Source organism: Ailuropoda melanoleuca, chromosome 9, assembly GCF_002007445.2.
Source record: "Ailuropoda melanoleuca isolate Jingjing chromosome 9, ASM200744v2, whole genome shotgun sequence".
Taxonomy (NCBI): domain Eukaryota; kingdom Metazoa; phylum Chordata; class Mammalia; order Carnivora; family Ursidae; genus Ailuropoda; species Ailuropoda melanoleuca.
The window spans coordinates 16,619,961-16,643,377 of NC_048226.1; the positions used below are offsets into that span (position 1 = coordinate 16,619,961).

The 23,417-nt window shown below is 52.3% G+C and overlaps 2 protein-coding genes across 2 annotated transcripts in view; one reads left to right on the forward strand and one right to left on the reverse strand.

Annotated features, from left to right (window-relative positions):
* Positions 1 to 2,544: 2,544 nt before the first annotated feature.
* On the forward strand, positions 2,545 to 4,815 carry PGPEP1L (pyroglutamyl-peptidase I like). Its single transcript, XM_034668856.1, has 2 exons — positions 2,545 to 2,969; positions 3,610 to 4,815. The coding sequence occupies exons 1-2, from the start codon at positions 2,635 to 2,637 to the stop codon at positions 3,854 to 3,856; spliced, it is 582 nt and encodes a 193-aa protein (XP_034524747.1). The 5' UTR covers positions 2,545 to 2,634; the 3' UTR covers positions 3,857 to 4,815.
* A 2,475-nt stretch (positions 4,816 to 7,290) lies between these two features.
* Positions 7,291 to 23,417, reverse strand: part of IGF1R (insulin like growth factor 1 receptor) — a 293,895-nt gene continuing 277,768 nt past the window's right edge. Inside the window, exons 21-22 of the mRNA XM_034667925.1 lie at positions 22,951 to 23,085; positions 7,291 to 14,989 (exon numbers count right to left, since the gene is read on the reverse strand). Of these exons, the coding sequence (XP_034523816.1) occupies positions 14,608 to 14,989; positions 22,951 to 23,085 (517 nt within the window). The 3' untranslated portion in view covers positions 7,291 to 14,607. The remainder of the gene's footprint in view (positions 14,990 to 22,950; positions 23,086 to 23,417) is intronic.

The following is a 23,417-nucleotide window of genomic DNA, read 5'->3' on the forward strand; positions in this document are numbered from 1 at the left end:
GGGGACATAGGAGTTGGAACCCCCTTGGTTCTGTCTGATCCTTGGAATGTCCATCTGGAAGCTCGGCCTCCAGGCCACTGCCCCACGTGATCTGGCCCTCCTTCCCGCCTCCCACCATCAGAGTCAGGCAAATGAACTCTCCCCTTCAGGCCCCAAATGAGGATGTGATCTTGGCACTTACTTTTGGAAGAGGACATACCTTGAGCTGGGTGGGGGAATTGGGCTTCTGCGTGGGTGTCCGAGCCCCTCAGGATGGCAGAGCTGGTTGAGGACAGACCTGAGACACCAAAAGTCAGCCAGAAGTGCCCTCCTCCATGAAAGCAGCAGAGCCCTGCCTGTCTCCTCTGAAGCCCAGGGCAGGACCTGAGATGTTCCTTCTGTGACCTTTGGGCAGGCCTGACAAGCCTGGCCACGACCTCCATCCAAGGATGCAAGCTCCCGGATGTGTCCTAAAATGCCAGCGAAGGGAGGCAGGAAAAAGGTGTTAATCCAAAACCATCCTGGTGACCAGCACAGCTCCCGGAACAGGGAAAGGACTTGGCCTCTAGGTTCCTGATTTAATGTTTCTCAACAGCGCATAGCGCAGGCCTAAGCTCTCACTCCCTGGCTTTCTTCCTTCCAAACTCCCGCCTGTGAAGGAGGGTGCTCTCTGACCTTGGGTTTCTCCACAGCCCTTCTTTCCTCTCTCTGCCGACCCCTACCCCTCTCACACACTCTGTCTGGATCTCACCTAAACCCGTGTTTTTGCAGGCCTGACATGCCACTGTCTTCCCAGAATCCTCTCTGTGAGCTCCAGATCACACAGAGCCGAGGAACCAGGTCCCTCCCCTTCAAACTCAGCAGGTCGAAAGTCAACCTTATGATACCCCCCAGACCTCTTCCACCTCCATCCTCTTAGGGGGAGGCCCTGACCCATTAGCTCCTTGCACACGATCCTTTGATGGCTCCCTTTTGCTTTAGCTAAAGTCCAACCTCTAGCTGAGCACTCAGTCGGGCTTCCACAGACTTTTCTGGCTTCCGTTCCCACCCTTCCCACGTGCAGTGCTCCCTGATACATCATTGGTGGTGGTGGGTTACTTGGTAAAGTGCCTGGGGGTGCGACAGGCAGTTAATGCTCAGCTCAGAGTCCAGGGGTGCTAAACATCCCGTCCTTGGAGGTGCAGGACCCCCAGAAGAAGACTTCCCCTGCCACACACCCCTGCCCAGCGCCAGTCACACCATGTTTGCCAAAGGCTCGGGCCCTAATCTCCCTTGTGCCTCTGGAGCCCCTCTGCTGGGCAAGCCCTTCCCCAGCTTCTTCATCTGGCTCGCTCCCATCTGTTCTCTACATCTGCTCCACATCCCTTTTGCGGACTGTGTTCTAACTGGCAGACTGGGTCCCATATGCCGTGGGGGTACCCGCATCCCAAAGGGAAAGGCTTTCGGGGCCTTGAGGGGCAGGAGCTGTGACTCGCCCGCTGGCCCCTCACCACGTGAGCTCCTTGAGGGCAGGGTCCAGGCCCACAGAAGGCCCCTGGGAATAGAGCAAGTGACCCAAGTGTTAGCTTTTCAGGTACTCTCCTGGTCCTCCATCCAGAAAAGTGAGTCTACCTGTTTCTTTCCGCAGGAGTTGTCCAAGCTGGGCCTGAACAGCGACGTGGAGGTGGAGCTGCGGATTCTTCAGCTGCCTGTAGATTACAGGGAGGTGAAGCAGAGGGTCACCAGAATCTGGGAAGGTCTTCAACCACAAGTAAATGATGGCTGGGAAGGCAGTGAGGCTGGGGGCTGAGGTGGGGGATGATGACGTGGTGGAACCCTAGAACCTGTGGACCCCTGGACCCTGGTTCTAGGATTGATGGTCGAGGTGCACCCCGCCCCATGTCCCACCAGTAAGGTCCCACCCAATTTTCTAAGGTTCTGGGTCTGTTCGTTAAAGTTTAAGCTGAAATACAGAATGGATCTTGGAAGAAGATTCTGGAGAGAGAGAAGGAGGAAAGTAAATGGAATCTTCATTCCTCGCCAGGACTTAAAGATAGTTTCCAACAAACAGATAGGGTCTTGGGTTAGGTCCCAGTCATGGCCATGCACAGCAGCCTGGCTGTGAGGTGAGGCTGGAGACAAGGACCTTTTGGGCCTGGAAGGGCGGTCGGTGGGTGGCCTGTCTGGGGAGGTCCAATCTTCATCACTTCCAGTCTTTTCTATCCGAACAGAGTCATTATATAAAAAACTGGTACAACAAATGTCCAAAAAATGGGAAGACCAGATGGTGAGATTAACACAACACACCCCACCCCACCATTAAGACAACTGTCCCAGGTGTTTCTATAAAACGCTCCATGGCTATTTTTTCAAAGAGGAAAAATAATAAGCTCAAGAAATCCTAACACTATTTTATCACATTGTTACTAACTTCCTTTATTAGAGTTTCACAAAAGAGATGGAAGATTCCCCAGAAACGCTAAGCTTCTCCTATGCTAGTCTTAGCTACCGGGGGACCCCAAGGGAAAAATATTCCTACAAGAATATTTGCCCCTATAAAAGGAGTTAAATTAAATGCCACATGGGTTTCTATACAGCTGGTTTTCATCCCCGCACATTCATTATGGGAGGTCGGCGGGGAAGCCCCGAGGGTGTGTGCCAGATCTGGGCTTTGCGATGCTTTGCACCCTGTGCTCTCGCCGGGCTTGGCCTTTCAGCAACATCCGAGGAGCAGAGCGCGCCTCAGTTTCCCTAACCTCTCGGCTGCCGCGTGTGCGGACGCAGCTCTCTGTGCACATCGGTTTGGACGCCTCCGCCAAGGCCATCGTTCTGGAGCAGTGCGCCAAGAACCGGGGCTACCGGGACGCCGACATCTGGGGCTTCCGGCCGGCACGCGGCGAGTGCCTTCCGGATGGCCCGGAAGTGATAGCCTCGGAGGTCAGCATGAAGGCGGTGAGCAAGCGCGTGGCCGTGGAGGGCGTGGAGGTGACCTTTTCTCGAGATGCCGGCAGGTACATCCCGCGGGTGTCGGGTCCCTGAGGGGGTAGAGGAGGGGGAATGACCGCGTGCCCACGCGGTGCCACCCCGGGCGGCTCCTGCAGACCCCCAAGTTATCACCCCCGCCCCGGGTCTCGACCCCGAGGCCCGGCCTTTGGTGAGTGGATAGAGATGGGAAGGCATGTTTTGAGAGCCGCTAAGGTTTTGTGGATGCTTTGTTTTTCTTTATTGCGGCCCAAGTTGTGACTTCACTCTTCTGATTTAGCTCCACATAGAGATGAATTTACCTTGGTTCCTCCAAACTCTGACCCCCAGTAGGTAGCTTCTCCACCCCTCCCCCCAAGAATGAATGAACAAGTGACTCAGTAGACATGAAGGAGAGGGGTTCGGGGTGTAAAGGTGTTTGGGACTAGTTGTTCGAAAATCTGGTCCCTTCCTAGGCTCGGCTACTTGCTGATTGTAGAATCAGTCTCTACCCGGTTCGTTCCCAGCAACGCTCTCTTTCTGAGGCAGCAGAACAAAACCTAATTCTCCCTGGGTGGCAGCCCAACTTCCTCATGCTTTGGGGATGCTGCATTGTCCCTTTTGCTTCCATTTCCCTGGGGTTAGAGGCTGGCTCAGGGAGTAGTAACGTGGCGTTTCGTATGGTTGCAGATATGTCTGCGATTACACCTACTACCTGTCTTTGCATCATGGAAATGGGTGCGCGGTCCTCATCCATGTGCCTCCGTTATCCCGTTGGCTCCCAGCCAGTCTGCTAGGCAAAGCCCTGCAGGTCATCATCCAGGCCATGCTGGAGGAGCTGAGAAAGCCCAATCTCGAAGCCTGGTTTGCAGAAAACTCAACCGCCGCGATTCCAGCCCAGGGGAACCAATTGGGGGACTGCTTTAGAGAAAATTAAATGTTTCAATCCTGTGCGCAGAGTTCAACTGTGCTTTGAGAGACTTTTAAAAAATGGCTTGTAAAACAGTTTACACAGAGGCAAGAAAGCTCTGAATTAGTTCAGCGAAATCACAAAGGGTTATTTTATTGTCAGAAGAAAGAAGAACACTCTGAAAGGCAGACATTTCACAAGGGATTAACTAGCTTCAGTTATGGTTTTCATGACAATAAAATGAAATCCTAGTATTTTTTTTTTTTTCTCTTAAAAAGACTGTGCAGGGGCCTGTGGGATCCTGCCCGGATTGCTAAGACTGCAGACCTGTTGGGCACAGCTGCATGTGATGGGTTGATCTGTGGCCAGCTGGCCAGGGGGGGAACACAGGCTGAGCGGCCACTTGGTTCCCCTTCCCTGGCTTCCACCCTCATGCGTCCAGGTGCTGTGTGCGGCTTCTGACCCCCAAGTCTCTAGTGTTTGGTTTTTCTTTTTCTACTCTTTTTTAAAAATTGTGTTTAATACGCATAACATAAAACTTATCCTTTTAACCATTTTCCACTGTTTCTAGACATTCACTTGTTGTGTAGTCATCACCACTGATGTATCTCAAGAACTTTCTCAGCATCGCAAACTGGAACTCTCTCCCACTAAACAACAACCTCCCCTCTCCCCCTAGCCCTTGGCAACCATTATTCCACCTTCCATCTATGAATTTGACTACTCTAAGGACCTCGTATACATGAATCACACTATTTGTCCTTCTGTGACTGGCTTAGTTCACGGAGCATAATGTCTTCTAGGTTTATGCGTGTTGTAGCGTGTGTCAGAATTTCCTTTTTTAGACTAATATTTCATTGTATGTATGGATCACATTTGGTTTATTCAGTCATCCTTTGGTGGACACTGGGTTGCTTCCACCTCTTGGTTATTATGAGTACTACTACCATGTACACTGGTATGCAAAAATTTGTTAGAGTCCCTAATTTCAGTTGTTTTGTTTATATACCTTAAAAGGGGAATTGCTGGATCGTAAGGTGTTCCTACATTTAAATTTTTGAGGGTCCGCCATACTGTTTTCCATGGCCGCTGCACTATTTTATATTCCTGGCTGTGCTGTTTGGTCTTGAAGCAAAGGGTAATAGCTAGGTTTGGCTTCTCTGACATGACGGGTGTTATCCCTACTTTTTAGAAACAGAATCTCCCCTTTTCAGCTATCATGTTCACTTTGGGCAAACTCTGCACTGGCTCTTGGGCCAAGCGGCTCAAAGCGAGGTTTTGCTTGTCTAGTGTTTTCTGGGGGCAAATATCCAGTGAGATACATTGGTTTTTGAAGGAAGGGGTTGACGGTGGCGGTGGCTAAGCTCTGGGAAATTTCTTGTTTTGGTGTTGTGCTCACAGCTATCACTTTCACTTAATTACGTTAAAAAAAAAAGCATTGTTTACTCAGGGTCCAGATTCTGGCACTATAGGGAAAAGCACTTGCAACTTCATAACAAAGGAACCGGGCAGCCTTGCTCGCTTTACCACTAGCTCTCTAGCATGCTTAAGCCATTGGCACAGACTGTACAGGACCCCTTTTGCAAATGAAACTGGCTTATCTGACATAAAACAGATCAGAGTCACCCTGGAGCAGATCAGAGCCAGCCGAGTGGGGCGGGATGGTACGGCTGCGTGGTTGTGAACGTGGCGATCCTTCTGGATTTGTATGCAAACACCTGCCGCCCAGAGTCCTGCCCCCTCCCGTACTGTGGCTTCTGTCCCTGGCCGGGGGCAAGCAGGGGGCCTCAGGGACCCTGCTTCAGGGTTATTTCAGATTGCTTGGCCCCAAGCCGTACACATTTTACAAACTTTCAGATGTCATCCAGTGGGGAGGCCCAGGGATTCCTCTTGACAAACATCTCCGTCATCTCTCCCTGGGTGACCTCCGGTGTCCTGAGGAAGACTCGCAGAGGGCCTGGTCCCTCCGGGTCTAAGCGGCCTGCCATCCCCTGTGGATACATACTGGGGCCTGTTTGCCTGTGGTTGACATGCGGTGGTTCGGAGTCCGTTTGAAAGCTGACCCTGTGTAAACAGGTTGAACTCTGGGTTGGTCACTTAATAGTTGGGGGATTTGCGGGCCTGTCTGTGGGTTTGCTCATCTATAAAAAATAAAAATCCTTCCTTTGCAGAGTTGTGAACATCCGGTGAGAGAATGGGTGTGCGAGTCGGTCAGTTTTGAGCGTGTACTGTACAAACACACCTCACTGAGTGCGGGCTCCTGGCTGGGCCTTTGCGGGCAAATACGGAAATAGCCCCGCTGGGTCTGTGGTCTTCAGAGTGGCACAGTGCTGGGGGGGGGCGGGCGGCGCCAGCATTGTCATGACCCCGCACCCTCATCCTGAGAAGAGACTGCTGCTGCTTCTGGCGGAGGGCAGGTGCTGAGTGCCCCGCGGCTGGCTGGAAGCACCATTCACCCGCACGGGACCCTCCTGTGTCCACCTCGCCCGCAGCCCGCACGCCCACCCGAGCCTCAGAGCGGAGCCTTGAGTCTGCCTGAAGTCATCAGCCATCTAGTGACGTTCGAGGTCAGGTGCCGGCCAGTCCGTGACAATGGTGAGCAAAAACCCCTGGGCAACACCGAGAGCTTGAGAGAGTCCTCTGTCTGGCTTTTGTTTTTAGGTCCAAATATTTGTGAGACTCGCCAGCTCTTGAATAACCATGGCCTTTGATTTCCTTCTACCGCCTACACCTTGCTATTCAGCCCTTTATATGGTGGCCTGACTTTGTTCCAGGAGGCATTTCCTGTGATAAGAGTTCAGTGAAATGATCAGCTTGCCCCCCAGCCCCCGATGTGTCTGCATCTCTGGTCTGATTCCAGAACACTTACAACTTGTTTCCTTTGAACATAGATTCACATTTCTTACTATGGCCATTTCCCCCCGCAATAAAACAGTGCCCGGAGTGTAGAGGCCCCAGGACAGGCCCAGATCATCAGCTAGAAGGTAACATTCTGAAGGCCTGCAGCGAGCCCCAGCCTGTGTGCGCTTGCCTGGCTCTGACCTGCACCCCGAGTAGGTCTGCTGGCTGCGAGATACCAACAAGGACAGGGAAATGTGAAGTGTGAGTCCTTTGTCCCAGAGTCACCTACAGCAACCCTGCCCCAGCCTCACTTTTGTCAGTGGGAAGATACAGGAGAAGTCTACAAATCAGTCAAAAATGAAGTACAGATTTCTGTATTTTATGTATTCAAATTTTCTTCGAGCTGATTTAATGGAGTGAGAAACAGAATAGCTTCCCTGTCTTCACCAGCAGTTTGCATGCCGAGAAGATTCAGCTGTCAGAAAGCAAGTAAAGCCTTTCCGCGGAACACCTCTGAGCGACATGTGTGAACACACATGCCACACGTGGCTCGGCTTCCCTGCCTCAGAAGCGTGGTGATTCTTCCAGAAAGGGGGGGCAACCAAATAAGACACCAAAAATGCATACAGAATTCTTTTATTTAACTTAAACCATGTAGTACTTTAACTACTAGAAAAAAGCAGAGTAAGAGAAACTAAAGTTGCCTTAGCTTCAGCCATTCAAAATAGACAGTTTCTTTTTTTCCCCATAATGTAAAGAATCCAGAGTATATCGCAGTAACATGAATAAATTCTTACAACAGAATATACAAAACCATTTCGAAATTTTTTTCATCTACTGATTTTTTTTTATATAAACAGGAATTTTTTTTTAGGAATAATTTATACACAGAAAGTCATTTTATGTAACAAATTGGCCATGTTATTACCTTTTTTTTTTTTTACTTTTTTAAAAAACTTTTTTTAAACAAGAAAACTCAGAAAATGCATTATTTGCGATGCATCCATTCCATTGCGCCTTCCGGTTTGATTCTTTTTTTTTTTTTTTTTTTTTTTTGTCCCAGAGGTAGACGTACTCTGGCAAACCTCTCCCCTCAACCTCACTGGCTTAGAAAGCAGACAGGTGTTTCTGCCGAGCATCTCTTCCACCTGCGGCTGCATCTGTGCAACGGCAAACATCTGAATGAACAGTTGAACACAAAAAAAACCTAATTGTTTCTGGACCTTTCTCCCACGTAGTGCAAAACATCCAGATGTTCCTACCGATGGAGATCTTATGGAGAAGTGTAGACATGGCCCATAATCCACGGGGAGCTAGAGGAAATGGAGTCCAACTGAAACACACTGTTATGTGTGTGTCGTTCGTAAAGGACTTGGTTTGGACTGGAAAAATGTGTCTTCGGTGTTCTGCCTTAAATAAAATAAATAGGGTCTCTTCCTTGTTATAACAAAGCGTGAATCACGATATGAGGCATGTAAGCAAACAGCCTGCGTGCACCAGAATTATCATCGTTCGTGTGATAAGTCTGCATGCTGTGACCGCTGTGGAACCAACAGCAGCGGTGCCATCGAGGCCTTCCCTCTCCAGGCATTGCACGACCTTGGTGACAAGCGACCCAGCCCAGCCCAGATGCTCAGGAGTACCACGGGCACTGCCGGGCTGCAGCACCTCTGCTGTGTCCTTGGCCAATGAGGTTCTTACAGTCTGTTAAAGTAGCTACACTCCAAAGGGAAATGACCAGTAAAAGATGATCCCCTTCCCAACCAGAGGGTTCTGGAAGACCAAGATACTGAAGATACAGAACTACTTCTTAAATCACCATCTTTCCTTTGTTATAAACTAGGGCACAAAGCGTGGGGGGGGAAAGAGGGTGAACCACGGCCTGGGTCAGGGAGAAAAAAAAAAAATCTTTTTTTTTTTTTTTTTTTTGGCATTTTGTAAAGCTAGCTAGGAACAGGTGTCCTAAAAAAATGGATCACAAACACACATTTGCACACACAGGAAAAAAGTGTCTTTAAATTATTTTCGGCAATTATAAACTACAAACATTTTATAAAATTATTCTATGTTCTTACAAAAATGCAATGAAACATTTAATTAGTTCTTGTAAACCAGATCTTCGTCAACTGACTACCCGTAATCTACTGGACTTAAGAGCCCTATTGAAAACGCTAATGAGTGACTAATTAGAACAATGTTTACCAGAAAGATGTGGACACACACAAACGTGGACATACAGATGAGCGATCATTATGTTCTTGCATAAACAAAATAAAACAAAACCCTAAAGTCATGCCCCAGAGCTGACAACTGACGGGTGCGGTGCAGTTTGCGCTCTTGACAGATTTCACTGAGCTCTGCAACAACAGTGTCCAGAACAGGATGTTCGGTTTCTCTTTCGAAACCAAATGCCCGCGGATGACTGTTGAGCCTTGATGTGGTCTGATACCTTCAGAAACCATCAGGTTCAAAACATGGCCCACACTTCTTCCCAGCCCCGTACCCTTCTGCTCGCCAGTCTTCGCTTCGCTTCATGTCATGCCCCTGTTACAGTGGTTTCCTACTGCCTCGTCATCCCACCATCAAGGAGCGTCCAGTCTGCTTTTTCTCTAAGTGATCAATGAGTCATCTAAGCTGGAGGCCCGAAACGAAACCCTCTGGCCTGTCCAAGGTCTGTATCTTCAGCATCTCTGGCAACAGAGGTTCAATCTAGACAACATCCTCTCTTGAAATTCTCATTTGTACCACCGACTAGTCAGAGGAGAGTAAGAAAGGTTGACTTTCATCACTGGTGCTTAGAGGGTGGATCTGGTCCATATCTCCCAATGCTGCTTAGCCCAGGAAATAAAACAAACAAACAAAAAAAACCCCGACAAACACAAAAGTAACAGTAACAAAAGAACAAACCCCAAACCTTAAATGTATTAGTGGGACTGCTGGCGTGGGCCCAGGCGTACCATGGAGCATTACTGCCAACTGGAGGGTGCCTATGTTTCGGAAAAGGGTTGCCTTTGACACCGGCCACCCTTGGGGGACCCAGCAGTGACAGCCGAGGACCTTGGACCAAGCATCTTAGCCTCCTCACCGATCTGAGCTAGTGTGACCTTGCCGCGACCGACAGCAGCCCACATCACGCACAGCCACCTGCCATCAGCGGTGAGCTGCTACGAGGCTTTGGTGGAACCAACTGGCCTAGAGTTTGGCATCAGACTTGGCTCTTAAATCCGTTACCCCAGCCAAAGCACATCACCTCCTGCCAAGCATTTTGCCATTGGGTAGTTCCACGATAAGCACGTTTTTTTCTCTTTTACCAAGCCACGTTTCCTCCCATCGAAATGTTGTCCCAAGTCCTAAGAAACAGGCTGGAAGGAGAGGCCAGTGTCGGCCGTGAACAGTCTTCCATCTTCCACGGAGGAAGCTCATTCCACTTGTGTGTCAGACGTCAGGACATCCCATAAAGGAGAGCTGGGGTGGTCTGGGTCTCACACAGCTGAATTCGACAGTGTCTCCAGAATACACCAGCCCCTGCTGCCTCGGGGAAGGGCTGTGTGTGCTAATGACTCTGATGCTCATGGCAAGGCAGTGACGTGCCTCAGTGGGCCGCGTCACTTCACGCGCTGTGAGCTGCTATCAGGAGGAGGTTGCATGGAAAATGCCACAACTCAGCTGATTATTTGGAGCATACAAAAGAGAAAAATCAAGAAGAGGCGGGAAAATCAGCTTAAAATTAGGCTAGAACTGTGGATAGATGATGCCTTGGGATAGTCAAGGTGGGTGGCTTGGTCCAGTAAAATGACTGCACCATCACGCAAGCAAAATTTTCTTTTATTTAAGTGTTTCTGAAGCATTTGTTATGATGGGCACTACACTGTTAGTGTTTTCTTTCTACTTAAAAACCACCTACATAAAACAAAAACAAAAGGACACCAACAACTTGGACAGTTTAAACAAAACCCTTATAACCAGCTGAATGATCTGTAGAAATCCAGTTGTGGAAACCGGTAGGTATGTGCAAAAGAGAAGCGGCCACTATTCCAAGGGGTCACCTACAGTGTGGAAGAAGAAAACCCTGATCCAGCAGTATTTCTCAATGACCTTAAGATGCCAGGGGCCTTGGGAAAAGAGGGTAGTGTTCTCGTAGGAGGAAGAGCGCTCCTGAGCTCAGCTGCAGTACTAGAACTGAAAGGAGCCAGCCACGCTTGGGGAAAACCCCCACCACGCTCCCAGATCGAGTCACCAGTGCCTGTGAGAGCAGCTGCTGGAATCGGGATAGGCGCCATCCACCCCCGTGAGCAGCAGCGGGACGGGATGGAGGCACAGCCCTGGCGGGAGGCACGCCACCCCAGAAGGAGGCTGGGCACCGACCACCGGCCCTTTCCAGCCCAAAGGTTTGGTCTCTGTTTTCCCCAGGGGAGGAGCTGAGGGTGAAGTGGAGGAACGTCTGGGGCAGGGGGACTTGTCTCCTCTGTACATCCTGAATGGCACCGGCTGGCAGGTCGGGAACCTTGCATTCTCCCGCAGGCCTGGCGGACTGAGCTCTCGAAAGCACTGATGGGGCCGCACCACTGACCTCGAGCCAGCGCAGCGACAGCACGTCCCCACCTCGGGCAGGGCTGGCCCACGGCGGCCAGAGCAGCAGCCCGAATCCGAACATCGCACCTTTCCAGGTAGGATTCTAACCCAGAGACTGACGACCTGCCCCCTTGGGTACTTCCTGTCCTCCAAACCTAGGAAACGAGAGCTCTTCCAGTGACAGAATCTGTCATTCAAGCTGCACGAAGGCTGTTTCAAGGGCAGCCAACCTGGGACAGCCGAGCAGCCTCCCTGCTGCGCGTCCGGGCACACTGCAGAGTGTGGGCGCCCCGAGCCGGGAGGAGGGAAACCCTGACACCTCACAACCTCTTAGGAAACCAAGTTCGGAGAAGAAGAGCAAAAACAACACAAAACGAGACATCTCAGGAAAAGGCAAGCTGTCTGACATGCGTGGAGAGCTGTATTAGTGTTGCTTCGACCCCGGGATACAGCCTGGCCTCTCCCTGCCTCGCCTGGTGTGTGTGTGGCCTGTGGTGTGGATGAGGTTACCAGTATCAGCGGCATATTGTCAGGTGCTGAGAAATGTGAGATGTATTCTTTTGTATATATACGCATATAAAAATAAGAGTGAGGTAGATAAATGCTTGAAAACCAAAACCAAAACCAAAAAAAAAAAAAAACCAAACAAAACCCAACAAAAGCAAAAAAAACCCAAAAACTGTCCTGTCTTAAACATACACACACACACACACACACACACCACACACAAAACCCTTTTCTCAGTATTTAAATTCTTAATGGGGCTTCTCTACAGTGATTGAAACTGGTATCACAAAATAAATTAAAAGAAAACTCCTACATATAATACCTTCTTAATTAACTTTTTTCTTTTTTCTCATTTTTTTTAAGGGAAAAAAACTATGGGACAGAGGCTAGAGAAAATCGCAGGACTGAAGCTACCGACAAGCAGAAAAGCACTACACACTTGCTTTCTCGTGTTTAATCTCCAGTCACAACTAGCAATCATATTTGAGCTTTGTTCTTACTCATAATTTAAACATTTCCATCCCAGAAGCAACTCGTGTGCTGTCATCACTCTGGTGAGAAGTGCTAAAAACTAAACAAAACAAGACCCCCCCGGGCCCCGAGGACTTGGATTCCTGGCCAAGGAAAAGCGCGCCAGCGCCCGGGCTCTGGTCCCCTGGGAGCCAGCACGGGGGGACTCCCCGGCCATCGCGGTGGTGCTCGCCCCGACCTGGCCCTCCGGCTGGCAGACCTGGCGGGGCACCTGCCGCCACCCCGAGGGGGCTGCCCCTGCCGCCCCCTCCTCGCCAGTGCCCAGGAGGTGCCTGGGGATTTTGGGGTTCTAAAGACAGGTAGGTCGGTCTGGAGGGTGGTGGCGGGAGCCGCAGAGGGGCCCACTGCACCCTGGGACTCAGCAGCTGGTTCTCATGGGATGGAAGGATTAAATATCCATAAAAAAAATAGTAATCCAAATGCCTAGTGTCTGCAGTTAAAACTGCTGTTGTACCCAAGAATTAAAAAAATAGATATATGTGTGTCACAACCAAAACAAAGGTGAGGGAAAGAGAAGGTGAGACTTTCCAACAAGGGTGACTATAAACACTGAACAAGGATGTGCGAAATATTTAACCTTTTTTTTCTGACCTGAGTTTGTATCATGTCTTGCACTGTAACAGACTCCAGCGCTGTGAGAGCAGGCTGAGGAGTGGGGTGCCAGCACGCCAGGGCCTGCCCCTGGGGGTGCCGCCTGCTGCCCGCCTGCTTCCCTCGCCAGCCTTGTGCCCACAGAGCCTCCGGGTTAGAACATAACTAACGGGCAGGGGGAATGGGGAGGGGAGGGTGTATTTATAAAAAGGCATCAAACAGTTCATGGCAAATTATGTCATAGAAGTATCAGTTACTGGGAAGAGAGGAAGAAAGTCACGCACGCTAGTACAAAGCATAATAAGAAGTTTCTTGGAGTGAGCAGAAAGGGAAGAAGGGTCGACCTGAAGGTTTTCATAGATTAAATCCACAAAGATAAAGGACAAAAAAAATAGCAGCTTTTTTTTTCTGTACAGACGTATAGATGAATATCTGAACCGTAAAAAAGTTATAAAAGTGACATTAAAGACGATGTGTATGCAAATGTTTCATGGTCTAACATAGAACTGTAAGACCCATGAAGAAGTCCTAGTAACAGAGAAAATGTCAACAAAGCTTAGAATGCTTGAATCCATTTACTGCTTTTCTTCTTACTGTTGTGGTGGTGTTTGAATTTCTTTCCTTGCAAACCTGCATAAACAGTTGGGCTGAGTCCCTGGAAACCCCTTCCCATCTGTGTCGCGGGGGGCCGGGAGCGGGGGGCCGAGGTGGGGGGACAGGAGACTGGCACGTGGACGACCTTTCCTTAAAGCCTGTCTGCCAGGCTCTCGACAGGGCCTGTTTTCTCCAGAATTCCTGGGGGCTAGCAGGTGGGGGTGGGGAAGAGGGGGTTCAGCCTCTCCTAGTCTCCACTGAGAGAAAAATCCCATTCTGTCCACTTCCCCCAAATAATAACCTAGTCAAAAGCAACTAGACCTGTGTGAACGTAAGACTGGAAAAGAACACCAGGGGCAATCGGATGGAGTGCAGCCTCAACGTGGCTCTTAAATGGCGTGACTAGATACCATGCTCGCCCCATGCCTCTGGAAACAAGGAAATAAGTGCCGGGATCGGGAGGGAGGAAGTTGAGGGTTTTGGCAGAATTTGGCAGCATTAAAATGGTTACAACCTTGAATGAATGATGGCCCTTTTTCAATTTCGTAAGTCCCTAAAAAGGTGAAAGATAGTTAAAAAAATTCCGTCTCAACGTGTTTGTTTGTTTTTTTTTTTATAAAGACCTACGGTGACAGGCAGGTGTGTACGGGGGCAATGTGGGGCCACTGGGAGGGACAGCCAGTTCCTCAATCTGATCAAAAGGGCGTCCCGGCTGGGCTTGCGGCAAAGGTTTTTTCCATTATGAAGCAGAAAGAAAGAGAAAGGTGAGAGAGAGAAAAGGGAAAGAGGGAGGGAGGGAAGGAGGAAGGGCGGGAGACAGGTCTGAGAGAAGTGACGGGGAAAGCGTGAGGAGACTCGATTCTCGAATGTTCTGTTGCTATTAAGTGTTGCCATTAAGGTTCTTAAAGGCCCATGTCAGTTAAGGGTTCGGGCAGGGAAATAAAAAGCTGCTTGCATATTGAAAAAAGGAACATCCCAAATGTGTTTACTGCAGAGAAGCCGTCTCCCGTGGGCAGCATTGGCAGTTCTGAAGATCCACTGAGGTACAGGAGGCTGTGAATAGATTGTTAAAACTCTCTCCCCCCACCCGCCGCCCAGCGTGCACACACGTTACTGTTTGCACGGGATTCGGGATCCGAGGATCAGCAGGTCGAAGACTGGGGCAGAGGCAAGGCCCTCTCGTTCTTGCGGCCCCCGTTCATGTGCGCGTAAGGCTGTCTCTCATCGAAACTGGCTCGGAGGACCAGCACGCCGGGGCCTGGGCCGTTCTCGGCCTTGTGTCCTGAGTGTCTGTCGGGCGGCGGCAGGGAGGACGAGGAGGCGGAGGGGTCCAGGGGGACGCTCTCCATGTTCTCGGGCTCCAGGTCCAGCTCCTCCGGCTCGGGCGGCTTGTTCTCCTCGCTGTAGTAGAAGGAGACCTCCCGGAAGCCGGGCTCCATCTCGTCCTTGATGCTGCCGATGATCTCCAGGAAGGAAGGCCTCATCTTGGGGTTGTACTGCCAGCACATGCGCATCAGTTCAAACCTGCGGGGGAGACAGACGGGAGGTGGGCCCCGCCGCCAGGGTGGCCGTCTCCCTGTGACGCCTGGCCACCGAGCACTGCAGACGGCACTGCCGCCTCACCGAGCCTCCGCCTTTCTCTCTCGATGACCCCAGGAGCCTCGGCTTCTCCTGTCTCGTGTCCCACCACGGCTTTCACTTCACCCGGGGCCCGGGACCCTCCTCGGGACAAGACCTGAGCGCTCATTTCCCGAGGAGGACAAATCTAGGCTCACAGTCTGTCATCACAGGTGTCATGGTGACAGCGCTAAGACATAAAAACAGGGGCTCCTGGGTGGCACAGTCGGTGAAGCATCCGACTCTCGGGGTCAGCTTAGGTCGTGATCGTAGGGTTGTGGGATCGAGCCCCGAGTCGGGCCCTGCGCCTCAGCAGGGAGTCTGCTTGAGATTCTCTCTCCCTCTGGCCCTCCCCCACTCTCTCTCTAAAATAAATAAATCTTTTAAAAAGAAATAAAAACAACCTGCACAGCATTCTATTTAAAGAATCCCTTGTAGCCACTGATCGAACATTATTTCCGGAATTAGAGTGCTGGAAACCTCTGGTGTCTCTGTAACAAGGGTTAGTAGTGATTGCAACCATCTACACATTGAGCTCTTCTAATCCCACCTCTGCTCTTTCTAAGCTTCCCCCAGTGGCTGGGGACGGCAGGCAGGGGACCCGCAGAACAGGCAGTGAGGCGGCCTGGTGACCGGTGGAAGGAGCACATGTTCCAAGTGGCCCCGGGCCCGTCCAGCCCACCCAGGCTGCCTGCTATGTGCCCCGAGATGCAGAGTCGGGCCTCGGATCCAGGCTGTGCCCAGCTGAGTGACAGTCCCAATGACGACCTGCGGCCAGAGCCCAGCAAGGCAAGGGGGGCCGGCCCTGTACAAGAGTCCCCACCCAAGCAAGGGGCAGGCATCCAACACAGAGTGACGCCCGTGCTGGGTCTCACCAGCTGGACCACGATGGCACTTGGGCCACAAACCTTTGCAAAGCCCCGAGTCAAGTGGATCCCTGGGAGTCTGTGAGCCCCTTCTCAGCCAGGGCCAGGAGTCTTCCTAGCAACGTGAGATGGGGCCCCCAGAAAGCCGGAGGCTACACCCGGAAGGAGAAAGGAGGAATGGTGTGGCATGGCCAGCCGACCTAGGGGAGGCCTGGGCTTTGCCAAGAATTATGGGTGGCCGGGGGAGGAGGGTGCTTCTCATTAGCTCACAGTGCAGACAGACCCAGCTCAGTAGGCCTTGGGAGCAGAAAGGAGGGTAACCGAGCAAACATTCAGGCTGGCCCCAGAGCTGGAGGAGGCCACGGTTCCGGGGAGACATTGGCCAGTGGCTCTTCTAGCTACAGAGATGCTTTTCAATAAAAATGGCTCAATGCAATGCCCCATATTTAGGAAGCACAGAGCACCCCAAATTGGCTGCTAGCCTTCCTGCCGGCTGACCATTTGACTGACAGCACTTGCTTATCTCTGGCCCCAGGGAAGAAGCTGGGGAGAAGCCAGTGGGACAGAGAAACCAGCCTGCAAAGAGAAAGCTCCTAAGACAACGGGGCCAGCTAGCTTGAAGGACCTGGGGGAAGAGGTGTCCAGTCGCTGGAGGGAAGACGTGACCTCCAGGGAGGGTGGACACAGGAGAGAGGCTTTCTGCCTGTCTTGTTACCTGTTCTTGTAAATCGTGTTTTATTGGAAGTATGTCTGTGGCTGCTTTCAAGGGACAACTTCTAGTTGGAACAGTAGTTGGAGCAGGAAGAGAAGCCTAGAAGCCCAGAATATTCACTGTGTGGCCCTATATCGGAAATGTTTCCCACCTGTGCTCTGGCAGAAAAAGATCTGAACAAAATGTGAAGACTGACTAGATTTTCCCCTCCCAACAAAACCACGTACACCTTGGCCACGCCACCAAGCACGTGGCAGGACCGACCTGTGGTTCACGTGCTCCGTGATACACGCTGGGTGGCAGGCAGGCAGGGTTTTACACGTGTGAACTGCTTTCATCCCCGAAAGTCTGAGAAGTGGGCACATTAGACTATATGCCCATTTCGAGGATGAAGAGTGGAAGCACCGAGAGATGACACAATTTGTCCAAGGGCCCCAAACAGGGAGGGTGAAGTGGGATGGAGCTCTCTGTGAGAGAGGAGGGTTGGGCTCTGAACACCACCTACCTCAGGAAAAGGGGCATTTTCTCAACCTCAACAAGAGCGACTGTGGTCCCCCTGGGAGACCAGTTCCTCTGGTTCAGTCACAGGGTGGCAGGGGATCTGCGCTGATGGACGGGCAGCTCCTGCCTTGGGGTCAGATGGCAAGCAAGCCTGCCTTCCCTTCCTTCCCATTACTGCCTGAGGAAAAGGACTCCCCCCACCCGCCACCCCAAAAAGTAAATCAGGCCATAAATACACAAAACCCCTCTCTCTGGCTTGGCTGCGATTTCCTCGCTGGCTGCCTGACTTGTCCCTGAATAGAAGCGCAGCCAGGGCCAGGAACACGTGATGTGCCCTGGCTCAGGGCTGCTGCGGCCCGGGTGGGGGTAGGGGGCCGAGGAGGTGCCACCAGCAGGGGAGCGACGGGAGTGACATCAGCACAAACAAGCCATGTGATGCCTCTCTTAACCCATTCCCGAGTCACAGCCCTTCCAGGGCTGCCCATAAAAGGAAGTCTTTTTCACTCTGTAGGATTCAAGACCTTGTTTATACTATCTCCACAAGAAAACTTTCCAGTAGACTCTAGAAGGATTTATGGGCTGATAAAACTCGTCTTTAAAAAAGCACATGTTTTACAACTAGTTGGCTCTGCTGAGGCCGAGCCATCGTTTCCCGAATGCCCCCTTGTGGGGGCCGGGGGTGCGCAGGCCCTTCACCGGGGCAGGAAGGAGATGAAAGGGAGCTGCTTGCTGCCCTGTCCTGCAGTGAAGCCGCTTAAGGGAGACAAGTGTGATGGGAGGGGCAGCATGAGGGAAGAGGGACAACTGGCCCGCTCCCTCCCGTCCTGCACACAGAGGGACCTCTGGATCGCCATTCGATTTGGCCCTGCTGTGCAGCACACAGGTTGTGAGCACAAGCCAAGATGGGAGAGGCGGCTGGGCCTCCGTCCACGTGGCCACCGTTGCAACAAAGACCGGATTCCAGAAAGGCCCAGAAGGGCTTGGTGTGCCCCTCCTTCACCTCCTCCTGGCAGTCTGGAACAGCCAGGATTGTCTCGTGAGCCCCTTCTCAGCTGGGGCCGGCAGAGGGACAGCAGGCCTGCCTGACCCCTCAGCCCACGCCACTCTGTCTTCGGGCCGAGATGAAACACAGGGCCCAGGTACGACGGGACAGCCCATGGTCGCAAGGCTAAGCAGGCGAGGACGGCCATTCCTGACTGTTTGGACTCTACTCAAACACCCGAGTCCCACAAAACCAGCAAGGGATTACCAGCAACGAGGGAGCTTTAATCAGCAAGAGGAAAAAGCGTGTTTGGAAACCACAAAACCTACCAGTGTCTACGGAATCTGTTTCAGACTCATCTCTGAGTTGGTAACTCTCTGGGCCAAAAGGCTCGAATTTTTTCCTGAGTGCTGTGTACTGAGGACCGCCCTGGCAAGGGTGTGGACGTGTGACCCTGTGTAAGTTCCACGGAAGACAACAGGCTTCTTGGCCCAGGCCCGACGACTCGGTGCGCACCTCTGCTCGAGCCCCACCCTGCGGCAGCGGGAGGCGTCCTTCTGCTACCCGACTTCGGAAAGCCGGGACCATGCCTCACGGCCGTCTCTGGGCTATCAGCAGTCAATATGCAGCCAGGGGGACTCAAGGACATTCTGGTGTAAGTACAGAGACGTGAGATGAGCTTTGTCATCAGTGTAAAATGCGAACCACCAGCAAACCACGGGCCAGATCTGATCTCGTGCCACGGTTAAATTAATTCGAACTGAGTCTCGGTGCTAAGACTCGCAAGCCTGGACTCTCTGTGGCTTGGACCACGGAGCCTTTCCTCTAAAGCCTAGGCGCTCGGTGCCGCTGAGGGGATGGGGATTACTGGCCCCTCCAGAGGGGACCACGTCACCTGCTTGTGGGCATGGCCAAGACGCTGCTGCTGAGCGGAGGGCCCCCAGCAGCCACGGCACACCCCGCCACGTTACCCTACTGCTGCCCGCTCCGACCTCTGGGGCCACACAACTGAACTGGTCTCTCTTCCACCTGGAGGCCCGGCAGGGCTTTTGGGCAAGTCCCAAGAGCTCAGTGACTCTCCCCTCTTCTGGGAGAAACAGGAGTCCATTCTTTCACTGCCTGTAACAAAAGAACTCCTCTCTCAGAACAGTTCTTTACCTAAGCTCATCAATCAGTCCAGGACAACACAGACACTCCCCACACAACCAACTTGCCTCCTTTCATTTTGTTGGTTTTCTTAGAAGGGAGAACAGTTTGCCAAGGGGGTTCTGGATGGCAAAGCAGAAATGCCTCGTGAATTAAACATTTAATATCCACCAGTAACCTCTCCATGTGAGTTTCCTTGTCACTCTATGCTGGGAACAGGAAGTGTCCTGCCTTTCCCATGGCAGGTGGGCTGCTTCCCAGGCATATTAAATTCATATCAAAACTCCAGGCCCCAGGAGGCAGATCAACTTCAGCAGTCCCACACGTTTCTCAGTGGCCAACATTCATCCGAGTCAAAGAGAAAACTCAAAAACAATACCTCTCCTCCCACCACCCCCCAATCACATGAATGCAACGCACACCTGCTTTCTTGGACTGTCTCTAAGCTTGCTACAACACACAGTTCTAGCCACCGCCTCTATTCTGATAGCAGACCCGTGGATGCAAATTCAGTGGGCATCACTCCTCACACTCCATTATGCAGATTTTTGCTCTGAAGGAAGATTTTTCTTATAACGGGCTGACAAGATACAGTGACCACACTGTTCAGAGAGAACAGTCACCTGTAGGGAAACTAGGAGTCCGTGGGGTGTGGCAGCCAGCCCCCACTGTTATGCATGCCCCCTGTGATCTCTTCCCACATTGTGGAGGGCTACCCCCGAGGTTAGGCCATCAAGGCCACTGTGGCTTCTGCTCTGCTCTGGAATCATTTGCTCTTGGGCAGGGTAGGCAAGCTACAGGTGCCCATGGCCCAAATCTAGCCTAGTGGCCAATTTTGTAAGGCCTAGGAGCTAAGAATGGTTTTTATATTTATAAGCAGTTGAAAAAAATCAAAATAAGAATAATATTTTGTGCTATGAAAATTATGAATTTTCACAGCACAAAAATTATGGGAAATTCAAACTTCGGTGTCCCCCAGATCAAGCTGTATGGGAGCGCAGCCATGCTTGATCACGTGGTATCCCTGACTGCTCTGGCACTATGGCAGAGGGGAGGAACTGAAAACGTTTCCTCTCTATCCTCCTAGAGGAAGCGTTTGCTGAATCCTGCTCAAGGAGAAGCCAGCTGCCTGGCACTTGACCACACGGGCGCACCACCTTGGAAGTGGGTCCCAGCCCCAGTCACGCCTTCCGCCCACGGCAGCCCTGGCCGAGAGACATCCAGCCAAGCCGCTCCCAGGTTCCCAGCCTTCAGAAACTCTGTGGGATGGCAAGTGCTTATGGTTGTTTTAAACTGTTAGGTTTGGGATAATGTTGTGCTGCAGCAAAAACCTGGTACAGGTCGGGAGAGGGAGCGTTTCCACGCTGGGCAAGAAAATGCACTAAGTGACTTTTTTTTTTTTTTTTTTTTAATTTAAACTAAGTGACCTTTTGAGTCTCTTCTAACTTTGGGTTCTGAAGTCTAAAGGCGCTAATTGGGAAGGTTCTCGAGGGACCTGGGAAACCCCTTGCCTCCCACCCTGTCTCAGCTACCACCCCCTCCCTGCCGCCATATGCACTGTCCAGAAGTGGAGCCTCCTGTCACTGGTGGGCCTACTCTGCACCCCATGTCTAGGGCCCTGCAAATTTCCTACTCTAGGCCCATGCTCAGGTGACCAGTGGGTTCCCCCGCCCCCAACACATACACACACACACACACAGATGGAAGGATGCTGCCTTCCCTATGGCAATCGTGGGTCTTCTTTCTTAATTCCATGCAAACTGTCCATGGGCTAGAACAGGCTTCAGCTGAACAAACATTCAGAAGCAGCAGTTACAGAGCACAGGGCCCAGCTAATGTAGTCCCAGCACAGGGGTGCTACACCGAGTCTCCACGGCCCGCAGGCCCTGCAGCTGCGCAGTCAGGGCCATGGGAACAAGGCCTCCCACATCTACATGGAGCTTGGGGATTCAGTCTTGGTAGCAACAAAGTCCTTCAGAAAAAAACACGAAACCTTGGTTTGTTGATGGACGATGGTTTCTGCTCCCTAAGCTATGGCAGCCAGACCCTAAGATGCTCCCCAAGATCCCTGCCCTGCTGTAAGTGCCTCGTGTACCCCTCACCTGAATGTGGGTCTGACTAAGGGAGACGACGGGATTTCACTCTGTTATTTTAGTTTTCTCATCAGTTGACTCTGCATTAACCAAAAGGGAAGTTATCTGGGGTAGCTGTGGCTTAATCAGGTAAAACAAATGGTAAAAGCAGCAGAGACGCTCTTGCTGGCTCTGAAGAAGTAAGCTGCTTCGGTGGGAGAAGACCCACTCTCTGGAAGGACCCCAGTCCCGCAGCCACAGGGCTGAATCCCGAGGACAACCTGAAGGGCGTGGAAGAGGGAGGCCTGGAGCCTCCAATGACAGCGGCCCCAACCTCCATCTGATTTCAGTCTGGTGAGACTGAGCAGCAGGCCAGCACACCTGTGTCTGGATTCCTGGCCCGAGGAAACTGCTGAGGGACTCAAACGAGTGACGCTTTCGTGACTGTTGAGGCCAGTCTCCCTGCTATCCACTTGACATGATTTCTGCAAACCGTCCTGTCACTCTGAGGCCCCGGCCGGAGGCAGTGCTCACTCGAGGCCGTTGTAGGGGTCTTCCCCATAGACACAGAGACAGCCCCACAGTTCCTCCGGGATCTTTCCCCATGTGAAGCCAAACATGTCCTGAAAAGCACTTCTGGAAAATTCCTGAATTGGCCTTGAAGTACGAGTAGTGGTAGCCTACCTTCTCCCCACCGGGATCCAGAAGAATCTCTGAGCCCCACCTTAACGTGTATGTTAAAACCAAGTGCACCGCAGTCTACCCGTCCCTGTCCTGGGCCCGATGCCCCAGCCACAGAACACCTTCACACCCTCCTCTGACCTCCTCTGGACAGACGACGAGGCCCAGCTGCCTTCCGCAGCTCTGACCTCCGCCAACAGAGGGCTTCTGCTAAGAACGCCGAGCAGCGGGACCCAGGAGGCATCACGGACACTCCACCGTTACCGGCAAGTCTCAGCAACAAGACGCCGAAGGCTTTTGGGTCAAGTGCTGTGAGCTGGCAGATCCACCAGCGCCCAGAGCCGGGCTCAGTGTCTGCAGGGAGGTCAGCCGAACCGCGAGCCAGGTCCCCGCCACGGGTCACTGGATGAAGCTCCAGAGAGCATGTCGCTTACGTGGTTTACGAATCTGTCTGCACTCGGCAGGGAAGACACCTGCGGGAACCCCTGGGGCAGCGGCGTGGGCCGGCTTCCGTGCACGCCGCGTGGAGCAGCTCCCGCAGGCCTGCCTGCGGCTGTGGAAAGCTCTGGAAGGTGGCTAATGAGCACTCAGTGTCATGCTGTTGCCCCCCGCTCTTTTTAAAAACTTTTCATGGAGAAGACAGGCAAGGATGGCTTTGGTCAAATACTTCACAGAGATGTGTGGCCTGAGAAACGTCAGAAGTAAAAGATGAAGGGAGACGGCGTGAAACAGGCAGCTCCACAAAGGCATGGGGTCCTGCCATCAGGTTGACCCTCTTCTAAGCTGCCCCCCGGCCATCACGGCACCTGCCGGAGAGACCGGCTCTCAGAACCCCTCCTCCCCTGCCCCCCGGGGTCACCGATCAGGGAACCCGGAGGGGGAGCGGCGGGGGCCCAGGAAATACGTACAGCATGTCGGGGCAGTTGTCCGGCTTGTCCAGAAGGCCGCCCTCCATCACGAAGCGAAGGACCTGCTCGTTGGACAAGCCCTGGTATGGCTGCTCGGCCAGCGTGGCAATCTCCCAGAGCACGACCCCGAAGGACCTGCGGTGACACAGGGAACCACGTGAGGGCTCAGAAAGGGGAGGCCAGACCACACTGCCCCTGCCTTCCCAGCACGTCCCCGCGCTGGCTGCCAGGTCTCTGCCCACCGGGCGGTAGCCGGCCGAACGTCCTGCAGCGTGCCGGGCACTCGCTAGGTGGGGACGTCCGTCTTCCTCTGCTGCTGCTCACGTTCCCCACACAGAAGACGCGGCCCCGGGGCACGTGCAGGAAGCCGAGGTCTCAATTCTGTAATCACAGGCAGATCCCCAGGCCCCGCGGGACAGTGGTGTCGTGGGCGTGAATGCAGCCTGGGACATCCAAGCCCTTCAACG

Bases quoted from the DNA above. Each gene is read 5' to 3' on its own strand.
- PGPEP1L (XM_034668856.1), top strand. From the start codon at position 2,635: ATGCTTTGCACCCTGTGCTCTCGCCGGGCTTGGCCTTTCAGCAACATC. The intron at 2,970-3,609 runs GTACATCCCGCG...GTATGGTTGCAG, and splicing joins TTTTCTCGAGATGCCGGCAG to ATATGTCTGCGATTACACCT.